At 46.1% G+C, this 22,937-nt stretch overlaps 1 protein-coding gene across 4 annotated transcripts in view; it reads left to right on the forward strand.

Moving 5' to 3' along the window:
• LOC115084728 (serine-rich adhesin for platelets-like) overlaps nt 1–22,937 on the forward strand; it is an 859,145-nt gene that overhangs the window by 110,185 nt on the left and 726,023 nt on the right. For all 4 annotated transcript variants that reach the window (XM_029589967.1, XM_029589968.1, XM_029589969.1 and 1 more), the window contains exon 3: nt 14,875–14,943. In XM_029589967.1, coding sequence (XP_029445827.1) covers nt 14,875–14,943 — 69 coding nt within the window. The remainder of the gene's footprint in view (nt 1–14,874; nt 14,944–22,937) is intronic.

Raw genomic sequence — 22,937 nt, forward strand, 5'->3', positions numbered from 1 at the left:
GGGAGTGATTTTTGCCCATTCTTCCTTGCAGATTTGCTCCAGTTTGTTGAGATTGGTTGAATGATGTTTATGGACTGCAATTTTCAAATATTTCCTCATATTCTGGATTGGATTGAGATCTGGACTTTGACTTGGCCATTATAAAATATTCACCTTTTTTTATTGTTCCTGTTTTGCTTAGGCCTTGTGCTTGGGATAATTGTCCTACTGAAAAGCAAACTTTCTCCCAAGTTTTAGTTTTTTAGCAGACTGAACCAGGTTGTCTAGCAGTATCTCCATGTGTGCTGCACCATCCATTCGTTTTTCAATTTTAACAAGATGCCCAATCCTCGCTGAGGAAAAACATCCCACAACATTATGCTGCCCCTTCATACTTTACAGTTGGGATGGTGTTTGCTGAGGAATGGGCAGTGTTAGCTTTGTGCCACACGTGGTGTTTTGAATTTTGTCTCGAAAGCTCCATTTTTGTCTAATCTGACCACAAAACCGTATCCCACATTTTAGATGGGTCACGCTGATATTTTCTGGCAAACTCCGGACCTGCTTTGATGTCTATTTTTTCAGTAACTGCTTCTTTCTGGCTACCCTCCCATGCAGGCCAGTTGTATGTAGAGCTCTTGATATAGTTGAGTGGTGCACCTTCACTCCAGTCTCAGCCATTGAATTTTGTAGCTCCTTTAAAGTGATTGCCTCTCTGTGGCTTCCCTCACAAATCGTTTCCTTGCTCTGACGCTGAGTTCTGAGGGATGGCCTAGCTAGGCAGTGGCTGGTTAGTACGCTACAGCTTCCATTTCCTCACAATTGATGTAACAGTGCTCACTGAGATATCAAAGTAAATAGATATTATTTTATACCTTTTTCCTTTTTTGTGCATGTCTTTAACTTTATCTTTGATTTCCTTAGGAATGATTTTGGTCTTTATTTTCACAACTTTCCTTCACATTCACAGTCTAATCAATGACCTTTTTAATGATTCACAGGTAGAGGACAGTTGCAAGCCACTTGTTAAGGCATTATCTTTCATCTATGTAACTTGCAGCTTCTGCAGCACAGGAGTTGAATACTTATGCATGCAGCATTTTTCTGTTTTTAATTTTATTTTTCAAAAAATGCAGAGAAATAATGAATTGTACTTTGAAAATTAACTTTAAGTACATTTTGGTTTGTAATAAACATACTGTATGGAACAATCTGTGTGTCATTTGTAATCCACACATCTGCAGACTTTTTAGGGATCAAATACTTTTGCAAGCCACTGTACCTCCTTATTCTTGTGTTTTAAACGCTTGGCCTGAGGTGAAGTTAAAGCTCACATTTCTGTTGGCCATAATACTCTATTGCTGTGCCCATGTGGTGGTGTCTAGCTTTTTCTACTATACTGGGCACAGAAATAGAATAACTTTGGCCACCAGAAATGTGAATTTACTCTCTCAAATCAAATATGGAGTTGCATTTCAAGTGTAAGCTCTCTGTGGCTTGTACCTACAACAGAACAAAACATAAGATCTTTGGGGCAACACTTTCAGCTGAATAATATGCACTTTGGAGTTGTGTATTCGCCTTTGGTGTACTGTTCAGCTGTAAGTGCCTGCCCCAGAGATCTTACACATTGTTCAGCTGTTCAAGAGATCTTAAATTGGAAATTTTAAGTCCTTCCTGGATCTGAGGTGGAGTACCATACTAGACACAATAGACATCAGAAATGTGAGTGTACTCCATCTCAGACCCAGGAATTAAATTTCCAATGTGAGCTCTCTAAGGCAGACACCAGTCAAGGCTTTCTTTGTTTTCCTGAACAACGGTACAGTATGCGCATAATAGTAAAATGTGTATTGTTCAGGGAACCCACCTAGATGGCCTATATGTTGCTCATCTAGCTATAGGTTCATTCCCAGAGAGCTTATTCTTTTATTTTACTTGAAATTCCTTGTCAAAATGGCTTTGAATGAGGGTATGTACCCACAAGTTGGCATGAACAGCACCAATCTCACATGCAATGCAAGGCATGGCAAAAAATCAAAGCATGAGCTGTCTTGGGTGGGCACCTTCAACTGAACAGTATACATTTGGCATCCTTTAAGCTGCAAGTGTACCCCAGAAATTAATGCTTTAAGCTAGCAGTAGGTGCCTGCCCCTCACAGAGCTTATGCTTTGATTTTACTTGCTATTCCCTGTCAGAATGGCCTTGGATGTAAGAATTTTTTTCTCTGAAGTGGGCATTTACTGCTAGCTGAGCAGTGTTAGCTCCCTGGGATGGCCATCTACAGTTAAACAGTATGCCAAAGTTGGGATGCACAGACTTGGTTGATTGTTCAGCTATAGGTGCGCACCTCGAGAGCTTACACTGGAAATTAAACTCCTGGGTCCAAGGTTGTAGCAGCGATGAAGACACACATCAGACAGCTTTCATGGCAGGCAGGAAAAAGGACTTGAGCACACTTCAGCGCCCTCTTTTATTGTACATTCATACAAAGGCAGATGATGTGTCATTACATGATTGGCTACTTTCCCCATAGCAACAGACGAGTCTCTACACTATTGGCTTGGCTCAGGGGGTGTGCACGGATCATTTCATTGGCTGCTGAATTCTATACCTCCTGTCTTTGTCCTGCCTCTGACTAGGGAAAACCCAGCCCTTCTTTCAGGCTATCAGGGTTAATTATAAGCCAGAGAAATACATGAAGTCAGGTATCCTCTCCTAGGCAGAGAGGCTTTAAGCACAAGTGATGCTTTTATTCAGGCAAAGGTCAGGGAGAAGGGAAGTTAGTGTTTAACCCTGATGAAATGGCTTGCTGGCAAAGCTTATAATTCCCACAAAGGTGGAATAAACTCACATTTCTGTTGCGTATCCTGGCCGTGGCAGGCCCACGCCTGGGTCCCGGACCTGGCCCTTCCTCTTTGGTAGCGGTAGGCAGTCGCCTACACGCGTGAGCTCCTGCTATGCTCCCAGGTTCCTCCGGTCCCAGTCGGGTCTCCCCATGTGCGTCGAGGGGAGATGCTGCCATCACGTAGTTCCAGTCTGTCTGCCTTAGGTGTGCGCGCGTGCCTTCCCTGACTTTAAAGGGGCTGCGGTGGGAAGCCTTACCACAGCCCCAGATGATGACTTCTCCGGGCCTTGCTACTTAAGGCAGGCTCCGCCATCCAGTCTTTGCCTTGGCAACAATTCTCCACATTTCCAGTTGTGTGCTTAGTTGCTGCTCATTAGTGTTCCTGATCTGTTCCAGTCCTGCGTTCCAGTTTCAGTCTTTGTGCTTCAGTTCCAGTTTCCTGCTCTTGTTCCTCGCTTGTTCCGGATTACTCTTTGGACGGATTCTCTGGCTTGACCCTCGCTTGTTCCTGACCACACTTTCTGGCTTTGAACCTTGCTTGTACCCGACCTTGTCTCCAACCGCCTGTCCTGACTTCAGCTTGTACCTGACCTTGTCTCCAGCTGCCTGCCCTGACTCCAGCTTGAGTCTGACTTTGCCTCCAGCTGACTACTTGGACTGGGCCTTTCTAAAGCTTTTGCCTATTTACAAGCCCGGACTTAAATTGTTGCTGACTCCTAGCCTGCTCCAGCCTGTCCAGGCTTCTGGATCCAGGCCCCTGTCTTGAGCCCAACTTCATTGGACCCTGTGTCTCCGTTGCTTCCTGGCTCCCTGCCTTGAGCACCTTCCACGGGATCAACCACGCGGAGGCCCGCCTAAGACCAGCCGGCCCCAGTACCCATTACTCAACCTGCGGGGAACGAGGGCTGGTATTGGCGAAGCTCCAGTTGGCCTCCGCCTTCCCGACAGTGGGGACCCGTGGGGGCTTCCCCACAGGTAGCTTCACTCCGCCTCGGTGCTAAGGGTCCACCTCCGCAACAATTTCTGGTGGCCAAACTGATTCTGTTTCTGTGTCCAGTCTGGTGGTAACAGTCTGGGCATAGCAGCAGTATAACATGGCCACTAGATGTACGAGTTAAGTTCTGCTTCTTCTCTGATGATGTGAAGACAGCGAAACATGCGACAAGGCGATAGCAAAAGCCAGAAGAATGCTGGGCTGCATAGAGAGAGGAATATCGAGTAAGAAAAGGGAAGTGATTATTCCCTTGTACAGGTCCTTGGTGAGGCCTCACCTGGAGTACTGTGTTCAGTTCTGGAGACTGTATCTACAAAAAGACAAAGACAAGATGGAAGCGGTACAGAGAAGGGCGACCAGGAGGTGGAGGATCTCATCGGATGACGTACGAGGAGAGATTGAAGAATCTAATATGTACACCCTGGAGGAAAGGAGGAGCAGAGGTGATATGATACAGACTTTCAGATACTTGAAAGGTTTTAATGATCCAAAAACAACGACAAACCCTCTTCCGTAGGGAAAATAATCAGCAGAACCAGGGGTCACGATTTGAGGCTCCAGGGAGGAAGATTCAGAACCAATGTCAGGAAGTATTTCTTCACGGAGAGGGTGGTGGATGCTGGAATGCCCTTCCGGAGGAAGTGGTGAAGACCCAGAACTGTGAAAGACTTCAAAGGGGCGTGGGATAAACACTGCGGATCCATAAAGTCAAGAGGCCGCCAATGAAGAGTGGGTGACTCGCCAGAATGATGGCTATTGACACAATACCCTTATTAAATAAACATACACATGCTTACTGTGACTCCAACATCGCTCTAAGCTTCAACAGCAAGAGGTAATGGAAAAAAGGATTTGCACTCACAAAGAGGGGAGTAGCTGGCTTGTTTACGGCGGTTACTACCCCAAACCAAATATGCCTGATACTTCACTTTCAATGCATATACAGCATAGCTCTCTGCTTCAATGACAGGGGAGAAGAATAACTGATACTTCACACATCCAGCAGAGCTCTCTGCTACAACGGCAAGGGAGAAGAAAAAAGGGTTCGCACTCAAAAAGCGGGGAGTAGCTGGCTTGTTACGGCCGTACTACCCCAAACCAAATGTGCCTGATACTTCACTTTCCATGCATATCCAGCATGGTTCTCTGCTTCATCGGCATGGGAGAAAGACTGATACATCACGCATTTCCAGCATAGCTCTCTGCTTCAACAGCAGGGGAAAAAAAAACTAAAACTAAAAACTGATGCTTCACGCATATCCTGCATAGCTTCAACGACAGGGGTGAAGAAAAAAAGGATTCGCAATCACAAAGCGAGGAGTAGCTGGCTTGTTACGGCGGTTACTACCCCAAACCAAATGTGCCTGATACTTCACTTTCAATGCATATCCAGCATGGCTCTCTGCTTCAACGGCAGGGGAGAAAAAAACTGAAACTTCACGCATGTCCAGCATAGCTCCCTGCTTCAACGGCAGGGGAGAAGAAAAAAAACCAGCAAGGGCTGTACAACATAGTCTAGGTAAAACAAATAAGCATGGGTGTAGCTTGCTTATCGCGGCGGTTACTGCCCCTACTACCCCTAACTAATCAAGCTAGATATTTCACTTGGATGCAGCTCCATCACTGCTCTCTACATTAATGGTGGGGGTGGAAGGGGAATAGAACAAAGAGCTAAGAGAAACAGATAAGTATGAGAGAGAAAATGTGTGAGGCTTGCTGGGCAGACTGGATGGGCCATTCGGTCTTCTTCTGCCGTCATTTCTATGTTTCTATGATCCAGGAGTTAAATTTCCAGTGTTAAGGAAATCTTTAAGCTGGTCTGCCCTATAGCACACCTCCCTGTATTTTTGGGGAAGAGCTAATGCCTTCTTTCACATGTGACTTGCAGGAACCCATACTGGCTTTTATTTCTGGTTTAACATAGTTAAAGTTTTATTTATGTTTTTGATTTATATTCTGCTTTTCAGGCACTTCAGAGTTCATTCAGGTTCCTAGAGGGCTCAAGCAATGGAGGGTGAAGTAACTTATCCAAGGTCACAGTGAGTGACCATGGGATTTGAACTCTGATTTCCCTGATTTGTAGCCCATTGTTTTAACCACTGGTTTATTCCTCCACTCAGAAAAATGCGGTTTAAAACAGGAGTAAAAACTCATGATAATTTTATTGTGCCTTATTATATCGGACCCCATTGTTAGGATAGTAGAAAAACTCCTTCATGATCAAGGCAAAATGATTCTCATAGCTCCAGAATGGCCCAGGTATGTCTGGTATGTGTTTCTTGTTAGACTTTCACTACATCCTCCAGTCTACCTTGGCTCAGACCTAGTCACTCAGGAACATGGCACTTGCTTAATTCAAATCTATCATCTGTCGACCTCATGATCTGGATGTTGAGCGCATGATAATAGCTGACTTTTCACTACCCGAATCAATTGAAGATATCGACTTTTCAACCCGTAAACCTTCCACAAGGCGATATTCCGCTTGATGTGCCAAGAACAGCTTTGACCAGTTCTACTGTGAACCCAAGCACATGCTATCATACTTTCACATCTTATCAACTTCTGCACTGGCTATGTCTTTAGTAAGATTGCACTTCTGTCCCATTGAAGCTTATCATAAATCTGTAGATGATAGACTTGTCTCACAACATCCTTTCGTAGTGAAGGGATTGTGGCACTTGAAGCCTCTGATGCCTAAACCACTAGAGCCATGGGATCTCAACATAGTCCTCGCTCACTTGATGAAGCTGCCTTTTGAACTATTGTACATCCTAGTTTCTATATCTATATAAGCGTGGATGTCCATCGGGTTTGCGAGCAGGCAAACCCGACGGACATCCACGCTTCCCTGCACGACCATCTGTAGGAGCTGGGAGAAAGGGCCGCACAGCCGGCGCCAGGACCCAGCGGGGTAAGGCCCTCAATTCTCGCCGTACCCCGACAGCCCACCACCGGCCACGCGGCCGCACGAAGAACCTACATCCGAATGAGTCGCACTGTCGACATCACTAAACCGCATCCGAGGAGGGGATTTAAATCCCCGATCGCTCTCCGGGCACCGTCGCGCGACAAAGGAGCCTGCCCCCTTTGTGCAGCCCCCTTTGTGCAGCCCCCTTTGTGCAGACCTATTATCAACTATTCCCCTACTTACCCTACTCATCTAACAGCCCAGTTGACCACAGCTCCAAGTGGAAGGAACACCTACAATCAGACCATATACAACACCGCATGACCTCAGACTCCACCATCCAACACCTGACCTCCCCTTACAAATATCTACTCACCTCTCAATTACCTCAACACTATAAATCATCACAATATCCTTCGGACTTCTTCCAAACCTCCTCTCTTTCTCTTCCAGCCGCATCCCACCTTCAGCCATCCTACACTCTACACTGAACACAATCATCACTCAGACAACATACAACACCCATCCAGACCGCATTCATCTTGATGTCATCCAACACCTATCAAAACCTCATCAAGAATTCAACCGACCTCACTCAACAAGCACCCTAAGTGCACCCATTCCATTGCTGCAGCACACCTGAATAGCGCTCTACAATCACTCTATAATCGCGCTCAACGATCACCTTGACAAGCTGCCTCAAAACAATACCAACCAAATCCCGTCACCCTTCCGAAACCATCCAAGCAGTCATCCATCCACCACCTGATGTCTAGACTCACCAACCCTCAAGACCTTGTCTAAACATCCCACATCACCCGACCTTTCACGCTAGACATAGAAACACCAAACTCAACAAATCAAAACATCTAGGCAAGAGGGTAACCGAACTCCAAAATTCCAAACAATTGAACCACGAATCCAATCAACAATATGACTCTTCAGACGAGATTCAGGCACCTGATCAACATCCCACTTAAAAAAAAACTTGAAAAACCTAATATTCCTCACATTCTTTCTAATAAACGCCCAATCATTGACCAAAAAATTCATACTAATATCTGACCTGATCCAAGATAAAAACCCTGACTTCATAGCAATAACAGAAACATGGTTTAAAAATACGGATCAAGTACTAGGGATGTGACTCGTGTGATCGATCGTCTTAACGATCAATTTTGGCTGGGGGGGGGGGGGGAAATCTGATTGTCATGGTTTTTTTGGTTAAAAAATCGTTTTATCGGGGGAGGGTGGGAAAACCGACACACCAAAACAACCCTAAAACCCACCCCCGACCCTTTAAAACAAATCCCCCACCCTCCCGAACACCCCCAAAATGTTTTAAATTACCTTGGTCCAGTGGGGGGGTCCCGGCGCGATCTCCCGCTCTCGGGCCACAGCTGTGTTAATAGAAATGGCGCCGGTGGCCCTTTGCCCTTACCATGTGACAGGGCAAAGGTAGCGCTGGCGCCATTTTGAATATTGGCAATACGGCCCGTGTGCAGGAGGTCGCTCCCGGATCCCCACTGGACTTTTGGCAAGTCTTGTGGGGGTCAGGAGCCCCCCCCCCCAAGCTGGCCAAAAGTCCTTGGGGGTCCAGCGGGGGTCCGGGAGCGATCTCCCGCAGTCGTGACGTCGGGTGCCAGGAACCAAAATGGCGCCGGCGCTACCTTTGCCCTGTCACATGGTAAGGGCAAAGGGCCACCGGCGTCATTTCTATTAACGCAGCCGTGGCCCGAGAGTGGGAGATCGCGCCGGGACCCCCCCACTGGACCCCACGTAATTTAAAACATTTTGGGGGGTTCGGGAGGGTGGGGGATTTGTTTTAAAGGGTTGGGGTGGGTTTTAGGGTTGTTTTGGTGTGCCTGTTTTCCCGCCCTCCCCCGATTTACGATTTTTTGACGATAAATCGGGGGAATTGCTATTGTATCGCGGCTCTAACGATTTTTGACGATTTAAAATATATCTGACGATTCACATCCCTATCAAGTACTAGTGAATCAGATAACTAACAGCGACTACGACCTTTTCTCAATTCCACGAAAGTCACGTAGAGGTGGAGGACTACTTCTCATAATAAAGAAGAACTTCGCCATGAAATTGATTCCTCACAACCTTCCCAAGAAATATGAAATCGCTCTTTTTGACTCAGAACACCTTCAAATATGCCTAGTCTATTGCCCTCCCAAGCTGCTAGATAATGATATTTCCCCACTACTTGAATATCTAATCACTAACATCAGCACAAAAAAACCCACCATAATACTCGGGGATTTCAACCTCCACATAGACAACCCCAGATCACAAAACTGCCAAACCTTCCTAGACATCCTTTCCAGCTTTAACCTAAAACAACAAGTAAACATGCCCACTCATAAAGCGGGTCACACTCTGGACCTGATCTTCACTAATCACCACTTCACTGACACATCCATCTCAGCCAGCCCAGTCCCATGGTCGGATCACGTTCTCTTACAATGCAGAACTCATGCACAATCCAACATCTCAACAAGTAGAAATGATAATACATCATTCAATTACCGACTTCCTTTCCAACTAAACCTACTTCAACAAGAGCTTGGAAAGCAACTGGCTAACCTAGACCTCTCAAACATCAACAGAGCAATACAATCCTGGCTCCACATTACTGAACAAACTGCTAATAACATAAACCCCATAAAAACAAAACAGCTAAAAAAACCCAAGAGTAAAAACAACCCATGGTTTAACTCACATCTCAGTTCGATGAAAAGAAACCTCAGAAGATTGGAAAAAGAATGGAGAAAAACCAAGTGCTCCACAACACTTCAAAGATACCGCACTCAACTTGCCACCTACAAAACCACGATAGCGAATACCAAACATGACTACTACAGCCAAAAGATAAAAAACTCCGCAAACAACGCAAACGCATTGTTCAACATAGTCAGAAACCTCATTGAAGAAAACAGTAACAACACCGCCACAACCAGAACAAACAACCTAAGCCATGACTTTGCCATGTTCTTTAAAAACAAAATAAGCATAAGAACATAAGAAATTGCCATGCTGGGTCAGACCAAGGGTCCATCAAGCCCAGCATCCTGTTTCCAACAGAGGCCAAAACCAGGCCACAAGAACCTGGCAATTACCCAAACACTAAGAAGATCCCATGCTACTGATGCAATTAATAGCAGTGGCTATTAGAGATGTGAATCGTGTGATCGATCGTCTTAACGATCGATTTTGGCTGGGGGGGGGGAGGGAATCGGATCGTCGTGGTTTTGTTTTTTTAAATATCGTGTAAATCGGGGGAGGGCGGGAGAACCGGCACACTAAAACACTAAAACCCACCCCGACCCTTTAAAATAAATCCCCCACCCTCCCGAACCCCCCCAAAATGTCTTAAATTACCTGGGGTCCAGTGGGGGGGGGGGTCCCGGTGTGATGTTCCACTCTCGGGCCAGGGGTGCGTTGATAGAAATGGCGCCGGCGCTACCTTTGCCCTGTCATGTGACAGGGCAAAGGTAGCACCGGCTCCATTTTGGTTCCTGTCCCCCGACGTCACAAGCGTAGGAGATCGCTCCCGGACCCCCGCTGGACCCCCAGGGACTTTTGGCCAGCTTGGGGGGGCCTCCTGACCCCCACAATACTTGCCAAAAGTCTAGCGGGGGTCCGGGAACGACCTCCTGCACTTGAATCGTGTTGCCGTAGTGCAATTTTGCAGTACGGCAATATGGCCATACGGCCGGCACCATTTTGCAACGACTACCTTTGCCCTGTCATATGACAGGGCAAAGGTAGCGCCGGCGCCATTTCTATCAACGCACCCGTGGCCTGAGAGTGGAATATCACACCGGGACCCCCCCACTGGACCCCAGGTAATTTAAGACATTTTGGGGGGGTTCCGGAGGGTGGGGGATTTATTTTAAAGGGTCGGGGTGGGTTTTAGTGTTGTTTTACTGTGCCGGTTTTCCCGCCCTTCCCCTCCCCCTTCCCCCGATTTACGATTTTTGACGATAAATCGGGGGACTTCCTATTATATATCGCCTCTAACGATTTTTGACGATTTAAAATATATCGGACGATATTTTAAATAGTGAAAAAACGATTCACATCCCTAGTGGCTATTCCCTAAGTAAAATTGATTAATAGCCATTAATGGACTTCTCCTCCAAGAACTTATCCAAACCTTTTTTGAACCCAGCTACACTAACTGCACTAACCACATCCTCTGGCAACAAATTCCAGAGCTTTATTGCGCGTTGAGTGAAAAAGAATTTTCTCCGATTAGTCTTAAATGTGCTACTTGCTAACTTCATTGAATTCCCCCTAATCCTTCTATTATTCGAAAGTGAAAATAATAGAGTCACATCTACTCGTTCAAGACCTCTCATGATCTTAAAGTCCTCTATCATATCCCCCCCTTCTCCAAGCTGAACAGCCCTAATCTCTTCAGCCTATCCTCATAGGGAAGCTGTTCCATCCCCTTTATCATTTTGGTTGCCCTTCTCTGTACCTTCTCCATCGCAACTATAACAAGCAAACTAACAGGAACCTTCAACAACACCTCATCTACAGAGGGAAAAATTCGGAACTAATTCCATAACCCCCTGGTCAGATTTCGAGCCAATCTCTAACATAGAAGCGGAAAAAATGCTACGAAAAATCAACCCTGCACGTCACGATCTTGATGTAATCCCAACAAGCAATCTGAAAGAAATGGCGCACATCATCGCCCCAACATTTGCCGCCATCATCAACAAATCACTCGAAGGTGAGCTTCCAACTGAACTAAAAACCGCAACTATCACTCCTATACTAAAAAAGAAGAACCTAGATCCTACTGACCCAAACAACTACAGGCCCATCTCAAACCTTCCTTACTTGCAAAGATGACTGAAAAAGCAGCACTAATACAGCTTAATGAACACCTGGAGAACAACAATATTCTCCATGCCGCACAACATGGATTCAGGAAAAATTGAAGCTCGGAAACTCTTCTCGTCAACCTATCAGACAAAATAATAAGGGGTTTCGACAACAAACTAAGCCACCTCTTAATCCTACTCGATCTCTCTGCGGCATTTGACACGGTGGACCACAAATGCCTGTTGTGAAGACTTACCAAAATTGGTCTTACCGGCAAAACACTCAACTGGTTCAAATCGTTCCTAAAAGACAGATTCTTCAAAGTTACCATTTAACAATAAATCCTCAAATCCCCATCCACTTGAAACTGGCATACCACAAGGATCCGCACTCTCGGCCACGCTCTTTAACATTTACCTACTCCCACTATGCCACCTCATCTCAAGTCTCGGAGTAACATTCTATATATACGCCGATGACATCCAACTCCTCATCCCAATAACTTCCACAATAGAAGAGGCACTGAGCACTGCAGTCAAGCACCTAATCACGATCAGAGACATGCTGAACCATCTAAAGTTATGCCTCAACATGAATAAAATGGAATGCATACTCATAGGAAGAAACAACTTAGAACAATCACCCCCAACACACACCATACAAATAGATAACATCACGATCCAACTGAAGAACTCAACAAAAGACCTCGGCATCTGGATCGACAACGAAGTCAACTTAAAAAAGAACATCGCAAACAAAACCAAAGAAGGCTTCCACAAACTTCACATCCTCAAACACCTAAAACCGCTACTCCACCAACATGAATTCCGAACAGTACTATAATCTCTTATGTTCAGCAGCCTCGATTACTGCAACTCAATCCTGATTGGCCTTCCTAAATCTACACTAAAACCTCTGCAACTATTACAAAACGCTGCAGCAAGAATATTAACCGGCAAGAAGAAATCAGATCACATCACCCCTGTCCTGAAAAATCTCCACTGGCTTCCAATCGAGCAGAGAATCGAATTCAAAATTCTAACAATAATTCACAATGCATTACACTAAGCCGACAACAATGCTCTCAATAACATGATTCAGCAACACAAACCTCAACGAACGACCAGAACAACCAACAAACTACACCTAGAAATACCACCTCTTCCTCTAGCGAAACTCACCAACACCAGGAACAGAGTGTTCTCCATAGCAGGACCAAACCCTATGGAACTCCCTACCACAATACATAAGATCAATTTGCGACATCAAATCCTTTAGAAAAGAACTAAAAACATGGATATTCAGACAAACGTTCAGAGATGGCATAGGCTAAGTGACGCACTACTAGCATGAACCATTACACATCTCCGGTTCCACACATCAGACTTTGCCAATCATGCTCTTCTTCCCCTCTCCTTCCCCTCCCACGATCAATTATCATAATCCCCCCCTCTAGTGAACTAAAGAACTAAAGTCCAACTTTCAGACTCTTATATCAGCCCCAACACACCGCCCAATCAGCCACCAGTACTTGTTATATTATTAGGCTATATCTTTCCTATTAAGAAATGTTACAATAGTTCCTGTAAGAAATCTCTCTTTATCTTGTAAATTTAGTTCATGTAATGTTTTTTTTTTCACAATGTCCCAATGTTAACTCTATGTATTATGTTGTTTACATATAAACCGGAGTGAAGGCAGATTGCTATACTTCGATATATAAAAGACCCAAAATAAATAAATAAATAAATATCCTCTTATGCACTACTTGCTTTCTGTGCAGTTTTTTTTCACATCAGTGATCCTTTGTTCATATCCAAAATCCCTACTGAAAGGGATTTTTCTCTGCTTTCCACTTCAATCAGTCCATTGTTCTGCTGACTTTCTTCCCACTGCCGCATGCTCATGAAAGCTACTATAAGCAAAGAACTCGTCCACATCAGCAAGCCTCTCACTGTCTCATTTGGCCCAAATAGGCTAAGAATACCAGTGTCTAAATGCACCTTGTCCTACTGGATAGCACATCAGTGAGTCTTGATCTTATCAATCAGTAAAAGCTCATTAACTTAGAGCTGTGGCCTCCTTCATTGCCCACTTGCGAGAAGTTCTTCTAGAAGATATCTGCAAAGCTGCTACTTGGTCTTCAGTACATAATCAAATGTGGACTGTACATTTGGACAAACAGTTTTGAATAACATGCTCTTGCAGTAGTCTACTCCCCATAGTGGAATCTGGGTTTTTTAGTAACATTCCGTTGCAGCCCTCGGTTTGGGAGACCCCATAGATCATGGCTAATTCAGCCTTCTTATTGACAGAAAAAGCAAGTTTTCTTGCCATAAATGTTTTTTTCTGTAGATAGGATGAATTAGCCATGAGATTTCCACCCTCCTCCCTGGAGAATCGACATCATTGCTAGTTAGCTCTAGAAACAAACTGAGATGGCTCTCGAGGGAAGGCCTGTGTGGGAATTCCTGCTCATGCTCAGTAAAGCTCAAAGCTCTACTAACTTTGTAGAGATGAGTCTGTTCTATGCTGCCTATTTACCCCCCCCCCCCCCTCTTAGCTTCATCTATCTCTTTACCCTTAAGCTAGGACACTGAAGACTTTTCCCTCCTTTGACCCCTCTCTCCGACTTCCTCTCTCCTTCAGTCATCACTATATCCTTCAATCCTAGTATTGTACAGCCCCATATGTATTGTACAGCCCCATATGTATTTAATCCTTTCCTCCCTGACCTTCTCGCATCTTCCCCCCCATTTCAAGTTTATACTTCCCCTCCTATCCCTCCCTTCCATTTTTTTATTATTTATATAATCTTTTCTGTTACTGCAGTTAACTTTTTTAATGTATTGTTCCTCAGTTGTTATCATACTGTTTTATGTACAACGCAATTGCGTATTTTTAGTTCTCTGTACACTGACGTGATATCTCTGAGCGGCGGTATATAAAAACCAATAAATAAATAAATGTTGTTACCCACTGATCATGGCTAATTCATTCTGCTATCTATGGAAAACACAGTTTACGGTAAGAAAACTTGCTTACCAAATTTTCTTTGGGTTTGAGGATGTTGGGTGCAAGGGTTTAAGAGAATGCATAGGGCAATCTGACGTTATTAAATATTTTGCTCAGTTTTATTACAGCTACTAATTTCTTGTCTGTGATGCTTGAGTATTTTAATTCTAAGCTATTTTAGAAATTGTAATCTAACCAGCTTCTTCTTTAACAGTAATATTTTTGCTTTTACAATGCTGGCATAATTACATGTTCATTTGTCTTTTCACCCTTAGCTCTGCAAAGTTACTTGTATGAGTTTTGCAACCCTTCAGTCACATTTGCGTGGAGCAAAGCATACTAAGGTAATATTGATGCTTGTGTTAGAAAATGCTTCAGAGATGTGTCTAGTTATTCAGTGAGCAATAGGGTGTACATTAAGATGGCAGTTTTCAAAGGTATTTACCCAGATTACGAAGTAGTTAACTGAGTAAATTCCCCTGGCTGAAAATTGCACACTCTTCATTTGCTGAAAAGAGAGCTGTGACTGGGAGGGCTGGGGAAGAGATAGTATGATCAGCAATTTCATTTTAAAATTCCTGTGTATGCAACCTGTTCTAAAGAATGTGCAAAGTCCACAGACAGTTTGTACCTGCAGTACTTGCTGGCTCCAAATTTCTATGAAGCAATTTTCTTTGAAAATTATCTTGCAGGTTTGGGAAAGCAAACCACCCAGGCATTCTCAAAATTGCCTGCGTACCTGAACCTGAGTACCTTCAGAACTTGGAAAGTATATGGAAATCTTTAGTGGACACTTTGTAAAATATCACGGGACCAATAATTCCTCACATTAGTCGTCTTAATTTAAAATATGCAAACACATCTGATAAATATTCATTTTCTCTGTAGACACTGGCATTAGAACTCCTGATCTAGAAGTAGGGTAGCATACTTGTTGATGCATCTTTTATTAGCTAATAATAGCACTCAAGTAATGTTATCTAGAATAATATAGTGACTAACAAAAATGTATTGCAAAAAACAGTCCAGCAATAATGGAAGTATTGAGTAGCTTGCCCTATAAAGGTGCATGATGTGTAACATCACTCTGTTTAAGAGGGCTAACAGTTTACTATGTTTTCACCTGATGGAACTTCTGTTTTAATTTTGTCTAGAAAGAGAGTCCAGGTTGCTAGATTTTGTAAGATGATATGGGGGCAATTTTTCAAATTCATACCTTGCCACTAATTTTCAAAGCAAAACACCTGAATAGTTCTGCTTTGAAAATTAGCTGCAAGAATATGTGTACAAATTGTACACATATTGTGCACCAGTTTCTCTGGGTGGCTGATTGGGGTAAAACTGCACATGTACATTTGAAATTACCAGTGTAATATGTGCTATTTATTCCTTTGATCTAAATATACTCTTGAAAATGCTTCTTTTTAATTTGTTTAAAAATGCTGTTGCTGTGACAATCTGCATGCACTTTTAACTATTGTGCGGAGGAGAACTTCAAGCCAGGGCAGGATACCTGTGTATATACCGTATTTTTCGCTCCATAAGACGCACCTGACCATAAGACGCTCCTAGGATTCAGAGGGGGAAAATTAAAATAAATAAAAAATGGTGTGCTAAACTGGCTCTGTTCCTGGGCGTCTGTGTGTCTTATGGAGCAAATTAGGGGTGTGCATACAATTTATTTTGTCCCAGTTTCGTTTTTGGGTCTGGGGAGGGCCATTTCGTGTAAACCCCCCCCCCCCCCCCCCCCCCACAAAAAACCAAACAAAAAACCCCACCCCAACCCCTCAAATTTAATTAACTACAACCCCCCCTCCTGACCCCCCCCCCAAAGACTTGCCAAAAGTCCCTGGTGGTCCAGCGGGGGTCCAGGGCATTTTGGAAAGTCTCGGGGGGGTCAGGAGGTTGGGGGTTGTAGGGTGTTTTGTTTTTTATTTATTTTTTTTTTTTTTTAAATATTCGCTCCATAAGACGCACAGACATCCCCCCCCCCCCCCCCCCCACACACACACACACACACACTTTTGGGGGAAAAAACTGCGTCTTATGGAGTGCAAAATACGATACTTATTTACTCATGCAAATATATTTTGAAAATTGTGTAGGTTTTTTTTTTCCCCCCCAGCTTGTATCATTCAGTAATGAGCCTGCTCATGCTGGACACATATTATTTTTCTGTTTCAGTATAACTCTGGCAAAAGGAATGTACTAACTTAATTTCCCTGTACGTACCAGGATCAGTCCAGAGAAGTGGGATGGAGTCAGAGAGCAAAACTTTGGGCACTGCCATATATATATAGTGCCACCTGCAGTCCCTCAGTATTTCTCTGACTCCAGCAGATGATTAGAGATACACCTGCAGTCTTAGTGTTTTTAGTTTGAATTTTTTCAGGTTAGATAGATTTTTTTTATTTTATCCTACGATTGCTTCCTGAGGTGTTAGGCACCTTCGTGGGCCATCCCTCAGTCGAGGCCGGGTGTCTGGGGGGTTAGATACCCCAGCCTGGGTTTCGCCCGTTCCAGCTCGGGGGGTGAAGGCCAGGGGCTCCTGGCTACTCACCTCCGTAGCTGTTTCAGCTGCTCCCTTTAACCACTGCAAGAGGAAGAATCTACATAAAGTTGACAAAAAAAAAAAAAAGACAGTTTGCCGACTTTTTTAGCTGAGGTGAGGAGTCTGTGCAGGTGTGGCCTGTGTTTCGACGGCTGTTCAGGGAGCTTAACTGGGCCTTTCCTCGACTCCCGGGGCTCTGGGGTGAGTCTGGAGGAAGAGGTAAGTGTATTTTGGCTGCGACTCCCGTTTCTCAGCACGTCTTGCCGCGATTCTCATTCTAACAGGGCCCGGAGCGCCATTTTGGATTGTTTTTCCCACGTCTGCCCAGTGTGCGATTTCTCCATCCAGGCCTTCCTCCTGAACATGGGCCACGTGGCGGCGCGGTTTTGCCGATTGGGCCCACGATTTCGGCCGGCAGACTCCCAAGGGTGTGGGGGCACTAGAGCTCCTCCTGTTTCTAGCCTTCCCGGTTTGGGCAGCTGCCTGTGGGATGGAAGGCTTGACTGAATCGGCTGCTCTCTCCCATGGGGAGGGTACAGAGGCCTCTTGCCGCAGATCGGGGGAAGAGGATCCCCCCATTTTAGCCCCGGTGGAGGCCGATTTCACCCTTGGGGATGGAGATCTGGCACCATTCAATTCCCCGGAGGGGGAGGGGGACCCAGATGGGTTTTCACCTGAATTAATTTTGCTGATGCATCAAGCATATTTGGCAAGGAAGCATACAGCATTTAAGAGACAGGGGTTGCCGGGGGACCGGGCGGAGCCACCTGCAAAGCTGGGGCAGAACATGGACCAGCAGCCACGGTCGGGAGAGTATCCCCGTTCTGGGGAGGATGCCAGAGAGCCGCAGGATCCGGCTCCTGGGGCAGGGGCTGCGTCAACCTCGGCTGTGGGTCCAGCAGATCTGGATCCAATCCCGGATTTGGGGGATGTGGATCCGAATGACGCAGATGATGACAATGACATCCAGCCTACTGGAGGGGGGGGGGCGATCCCAGTGTGGTGCGGCTGTTTAAGTGGGATGAGCTGCACCCGCTGATTTCCCAGGTGTTGGATATCCTGGGCCTGAAGATTTCCCAAGAAGATTCTGATAACGAAGGTGTTAATCCGGTTCTTGATGGGATTGAGGGCCCCACAACGTCTTTCCCATTATCTAAAAAGGTTCGCAAGCTGGTTACCCGTGAGTGGGATGCTCCTGATGTGGGACTGAAGGTGGGCAGGGCAATGGCGAAGCTGTCCCCTCTGTCGACAGATGTTTTGGACCTCCTAAAGATTCCGAAGGTGGACGCGGTGGTGTCTATAGTTACAAAGAAGACCACGATCCCGGTGGCGGGGGCAGCCACCTTGAAGGACATGCAGGACCGCAAGCTGGAGGTCCATTTGAAGCGGGTGTTTGAAGTGGCCGCATTGAGCCTGCGGGCGGCGGTTTGTGTTAGCGTTATGCAGAGGGCGTGCCTCTGCTGGGTGCAGGATTCGGCTTCCAACTCTGGGGCCGCTGGTGGTGATGCCCTCCGTCCTGCTAGATTGGAAGTGGGCATCACCTATGTGGCAGATGTGCTGTATGATTTAGTGAGGACCTCTGCGCGGAGTATGGTGTCCGTGGTGTCGGCACGTCGACTACTCTGGCTTCGAAATTGGGCGGCGGACTTGTCATCCAAGTCACAACTTTGTAATCTTCCCTTTAAGGGCAAGCTACTTTTCGGGGAGGAACTCGATCAGCTGGTTAAACTGCTAGGAGAATCTAAGGGCCATAAGTTGCCGAAAGATAAGAGGACTTCTAAGAAGATGTTTCCCTCCTGGTCTCGCTTTCGGGAGTACTGCCATTTTCGTACCAGTCGATATTCCACGCCTTCGACCTCCAAACAAGCTTCAGGACGTCAGCAGTCCTTTCGTGGGGGTTGTTGCGCTGGTAGAGACTCTGGACACTTCGGCACAGGAACCAGTAAACCTGCCCAATGAAGCCACGGGCTCCCATTCTGTCGTCGAAGCTGTCGGCGGCAGATTATCCAACTTTTACTCGGAATGGGAGTGAATTACCTCAGACCGCTGGGTTCTGGAGGTGATCAGAGACAGTTACGCTCTAGAGTTTTCGCAGCCGGTGCGGGAGGTTTATGTGGAGTCCCGCGTGGCCTCTCGCACCAAACGCGAAGCAGTTAGGTAACTCTGCAACGCCTCATCGAGCTACGAGCGATTGTCCCAGTTCCAGATGGACGACAGCTGATTCGAGCAAAGTCACGAGAGGACTGCAAGGTGATGGGGACCTTACAGTCGCTCGGCTGGGTCATCAATGTGCAGAAGAGTCACTTGGAACTCATGCAGGAGTTGATTTACTTGGGAGCGCAGTTCGACACCTTGTGCAGAAAGGTGTTTTTGGCGGCGAACCAGGTGACAAAGTTTCAGGACCAAATCCACTCTCTCCTTTGGAGAAAGACCCCCACAGTGTGGCATCATCTGCAAGTTATGGTGTCCATGGCTTCAACCTAGGATTTAGTGCCGTGGGTGTTCGCTCACGACCGTTGCAGCGTGCTCTTTTATCTCGATGGAGTCCGGTGTCCAAACAATTCCACCTACCAATGCCGTTGCTTCCAGAGTCAGTCTGTCATGGTGGCTATCGCGCACCAATCTGGAGCAGGGGGTGGACTTGGAAACCCCGAATTGGCTGATAATCTCCACCGATGCCAGCCTATCCGGTTGGGGGGGCGGTGTGTGCAGACCGGTCCGCCCGAGGTCTCTGGTCGCGGATGGAGGGCGCATGGTCCATCAATCGACTCGAGACACGAGCGGTGCGGCTAGCCCTAAAAGCATTCCTACCCTGGATCCGGGGCAGAATGGTGAGAGTGTTCTCCGACAATGTGACGACAGTGGCTTACATCAACAGACAAGGCGGGACAAGAAGTCCGGCAGTGGCACTTGAAGTGCGACTCCTATTCGCCTGGGCGGAACGTCATCTACCGGGGATCGCCGCGTCTCATGTCACAGGGGTGGAGAATGTGCAGGCGGATTTTATCAGCAGACAGCAGTTCGATCTGGGGGAGTGCAAGCTGTCTCCCGACACCTGGAACCTCATTTGCACCAGGTGGGGTGTACCGCAGTTGGATCTGATGGCAATGCGGGCGAACGCGAAGACTGAACGCTTTTTCAGATGTCGACGGGAGCCGGGCTTGATGGGTCTCGATGCTCTGGTGTGCCGCTGGCCCACGGGAATACTTCTTTATGCCTTCCCTCCCTGGTCCCTCATCGGTCGGCTTCTCCGTCGCATAGAACTCCATTCAGGCAGGGTGGTATTCATAGCCCCAGAGTGGCCGCGTTGTCCGTGGTTCGTGGATCTGGTTCACTTGGCTCTCGAGGGCCCTCTGCAACTCGCGTATTTACCGCGACTACTTCGTCAGGGTCCAATATTTTCGGATCGGGAGGATCACTTCTCTCTTGCGGCTTGGCTTTTGAGAGGCGACGTTTACGTTTGAAGGGCTATTCCAAACAGGTCATTTTTATGCTTCTACAGGCAAGGCGTCCAGCCACCTCTATGGCCTATGTAAGAGTGTGGAAGCTGTTTGAAGCATAGTGTCAACAGCGTTCCTGCAATCCATTAGTGCATGTCCCACAGGTCCTGGAGTTTCTGCAACAGGGACTCGCTAAGGGGTTAGCATTCAATTCCCTTCGTGTTCAAATAGCAGCACTCTGTGGCTTGCTTGGCAAGTTTGACAGCAGCTCGCTGGCAGTGCACCCGGATATTGCTCGGTTTTTCAAGGGGGTTAAACACTTGCGGCCTCCCATACGTTTTGTGTGCCCTGATTGGAGTTTGAATCTAGTGTTTCGAGTGCTCTGTGGTCTCCCCTTCGAGCCTTTCCGTGGAGCTTCCTTGAAGGATCTCACTTTAAAGACTGTATTTCTGGTGGCTATTTGCTCGGCACGTCGGATTTCCGAGTTACATGCCTTGTCGTGCAGGATCCCTTTCTTCGCATTCACGATGATAGGGTGTCCTTGCGCACGGTTCCATCCTTTGTTCTGAAAGTTGTTTCGGCTTTTCACGTCAATTAGATTGTGGAGCTGCCGGGTTTCCCTCACTGGTCTCGTGAGTCCTACCAGGGCAGGGATCTGCATTTACTGGACATGCGGCGCATCTTGTTGCGTTACCTGGAAGTTACCAATGTTTTTCGATGGTCCGATCATTTGTTCATTCACTTTGGTGGCCCAAAAAAGGGGGACAAAGCGTCTAAGGCAGAGCTTTCCAAACTGTGTGTCGGGACACGTTAGTGTGTCGCCTGCAGTGTGCAGGTGTGTCGTGCAAGCCCGGTCAACTCTGATGCAAGTTTGGGCTTTTTTTTTCCTAGAGATTCACTTTTTTTTTTCAGTTTATGGGTTGCTTATTATTGGGTGATTTTTGCTGTCAATCGCGTTTTTTTGGGGGGCTTGGTGGGTGGAACGAGCCCAGCCATCCTTGCATTGGCTGCTGCTGCCGATGAGGCCTGGCCATGAGGAGTACTGACTGCAAGCAGCAGTGTCTGGTGATCATGGAAGGGAGTGAAGCACTTAACTGGCAACAATCAAAAAGACGAGGTACATGAGTGTGGGGGCCAGACATGTGCTGGGGGGAGAGAGATGAGTGAGTGGGGGGCAAACGTGCTGGGGGGACAGACATGTGCTTGAGGGGGAGAGATATGAGTGTGTGGGGGCCAGACAATTTGTTTTATTATTGTTTCTCATAAATTATAACAATAACATGAATCTTGGAATATATATTTTTAATATAAATTTAAGGTTTTCATGAGATAGGTTGTGTCGTGAAACATTTTATTTATGTATATATTTAAGGAAACATACATAAATTGTCGAAATATGTTTCATTCGTTTAACCTTTAACCTCTGGTTTACTAGTAGACTGAATTACCGTGTCGTGAAATTATGTTTGTCTAAAAAGTGTGTCACCAACATGAAAAGTTTGGAAAGCTCTGGTCTAAGGTGACCATTGCTTGCTGGATTAAAGAGGCCATTTGTTCGTCATACATTGCCCGTGGACATCAAGTTCCGTTGGGCCTCTGCGCTCATTCCACTCGAGCCCAGGCTACTTCCTGGGCAGAATGTCAATTGCTGTCGCCTCAGGAAATCTGTAGGTCGGCGTTGTGGTCTTTGTTGCATACTTTCACTAAACATTATTGTCTGGAAGTAAGGGCGACAGAGGGGTCGTCCTTTGGTGAGAGTGTTCTGCTTGCGGGTCTTTCGGATTCCCGCCCAGTGTAGGGTGGCTTGGGTACATCCCACTTCTTTGGACTGATACTGGTACATACAGGGAAATGAAAATTGGTTCTTACCTGCTAATTTTCGATCCTGTAGTACCAAAGATCAGTCCAGAGGCCCACCCCTTTCCTCAGCTACCGAAAGACAGCCTTACTGAATTTTTTCTTTTTGTGCTGATGGTTGCACAGAGCTCTGTGTTTTGCAGGCATAGTTGGTGGAGCAGTTGTTTTCCTAGTGGTTTTTTCGGGTAGGTAATTTGAGGCCGAAGGGCGGTTCTGTTGGGCTGAGTTCCCTTCGTCCATTAGTTATTTATTTTTATTTTTTATTTATTTATTTAATTTTATATACCGGCAACCGTTTGCACATCGTGCCGGTTTACAAGTAACTTACAACAAAAGATATATAGGCGTAGCCTTTACAGAGAACGGTGTATAACATAAACGCAGTAACAGAATAAATAACTAAATAACTAAGGGAGGGATGAGTTTGGTACATGTGGGCTTGGGTACAAGTCAATACTGAGGGACTGCAGGTGGCACTATAGTATATATG

This window comes from Rhinatrema bivittatum, chromosome 2, assembly GCF_901001135.1.
Source record: "Rhinatrema bivittatum chromosome 2, aRhiBiv1.1, whole genome shotgun sequence".
NCBI lineage: Eukaryota > Metazoa > Chordata > Amphibia > Gymnophiona > Rhinatrematidae > Rhinatrema > Rhinatrema bivittatum.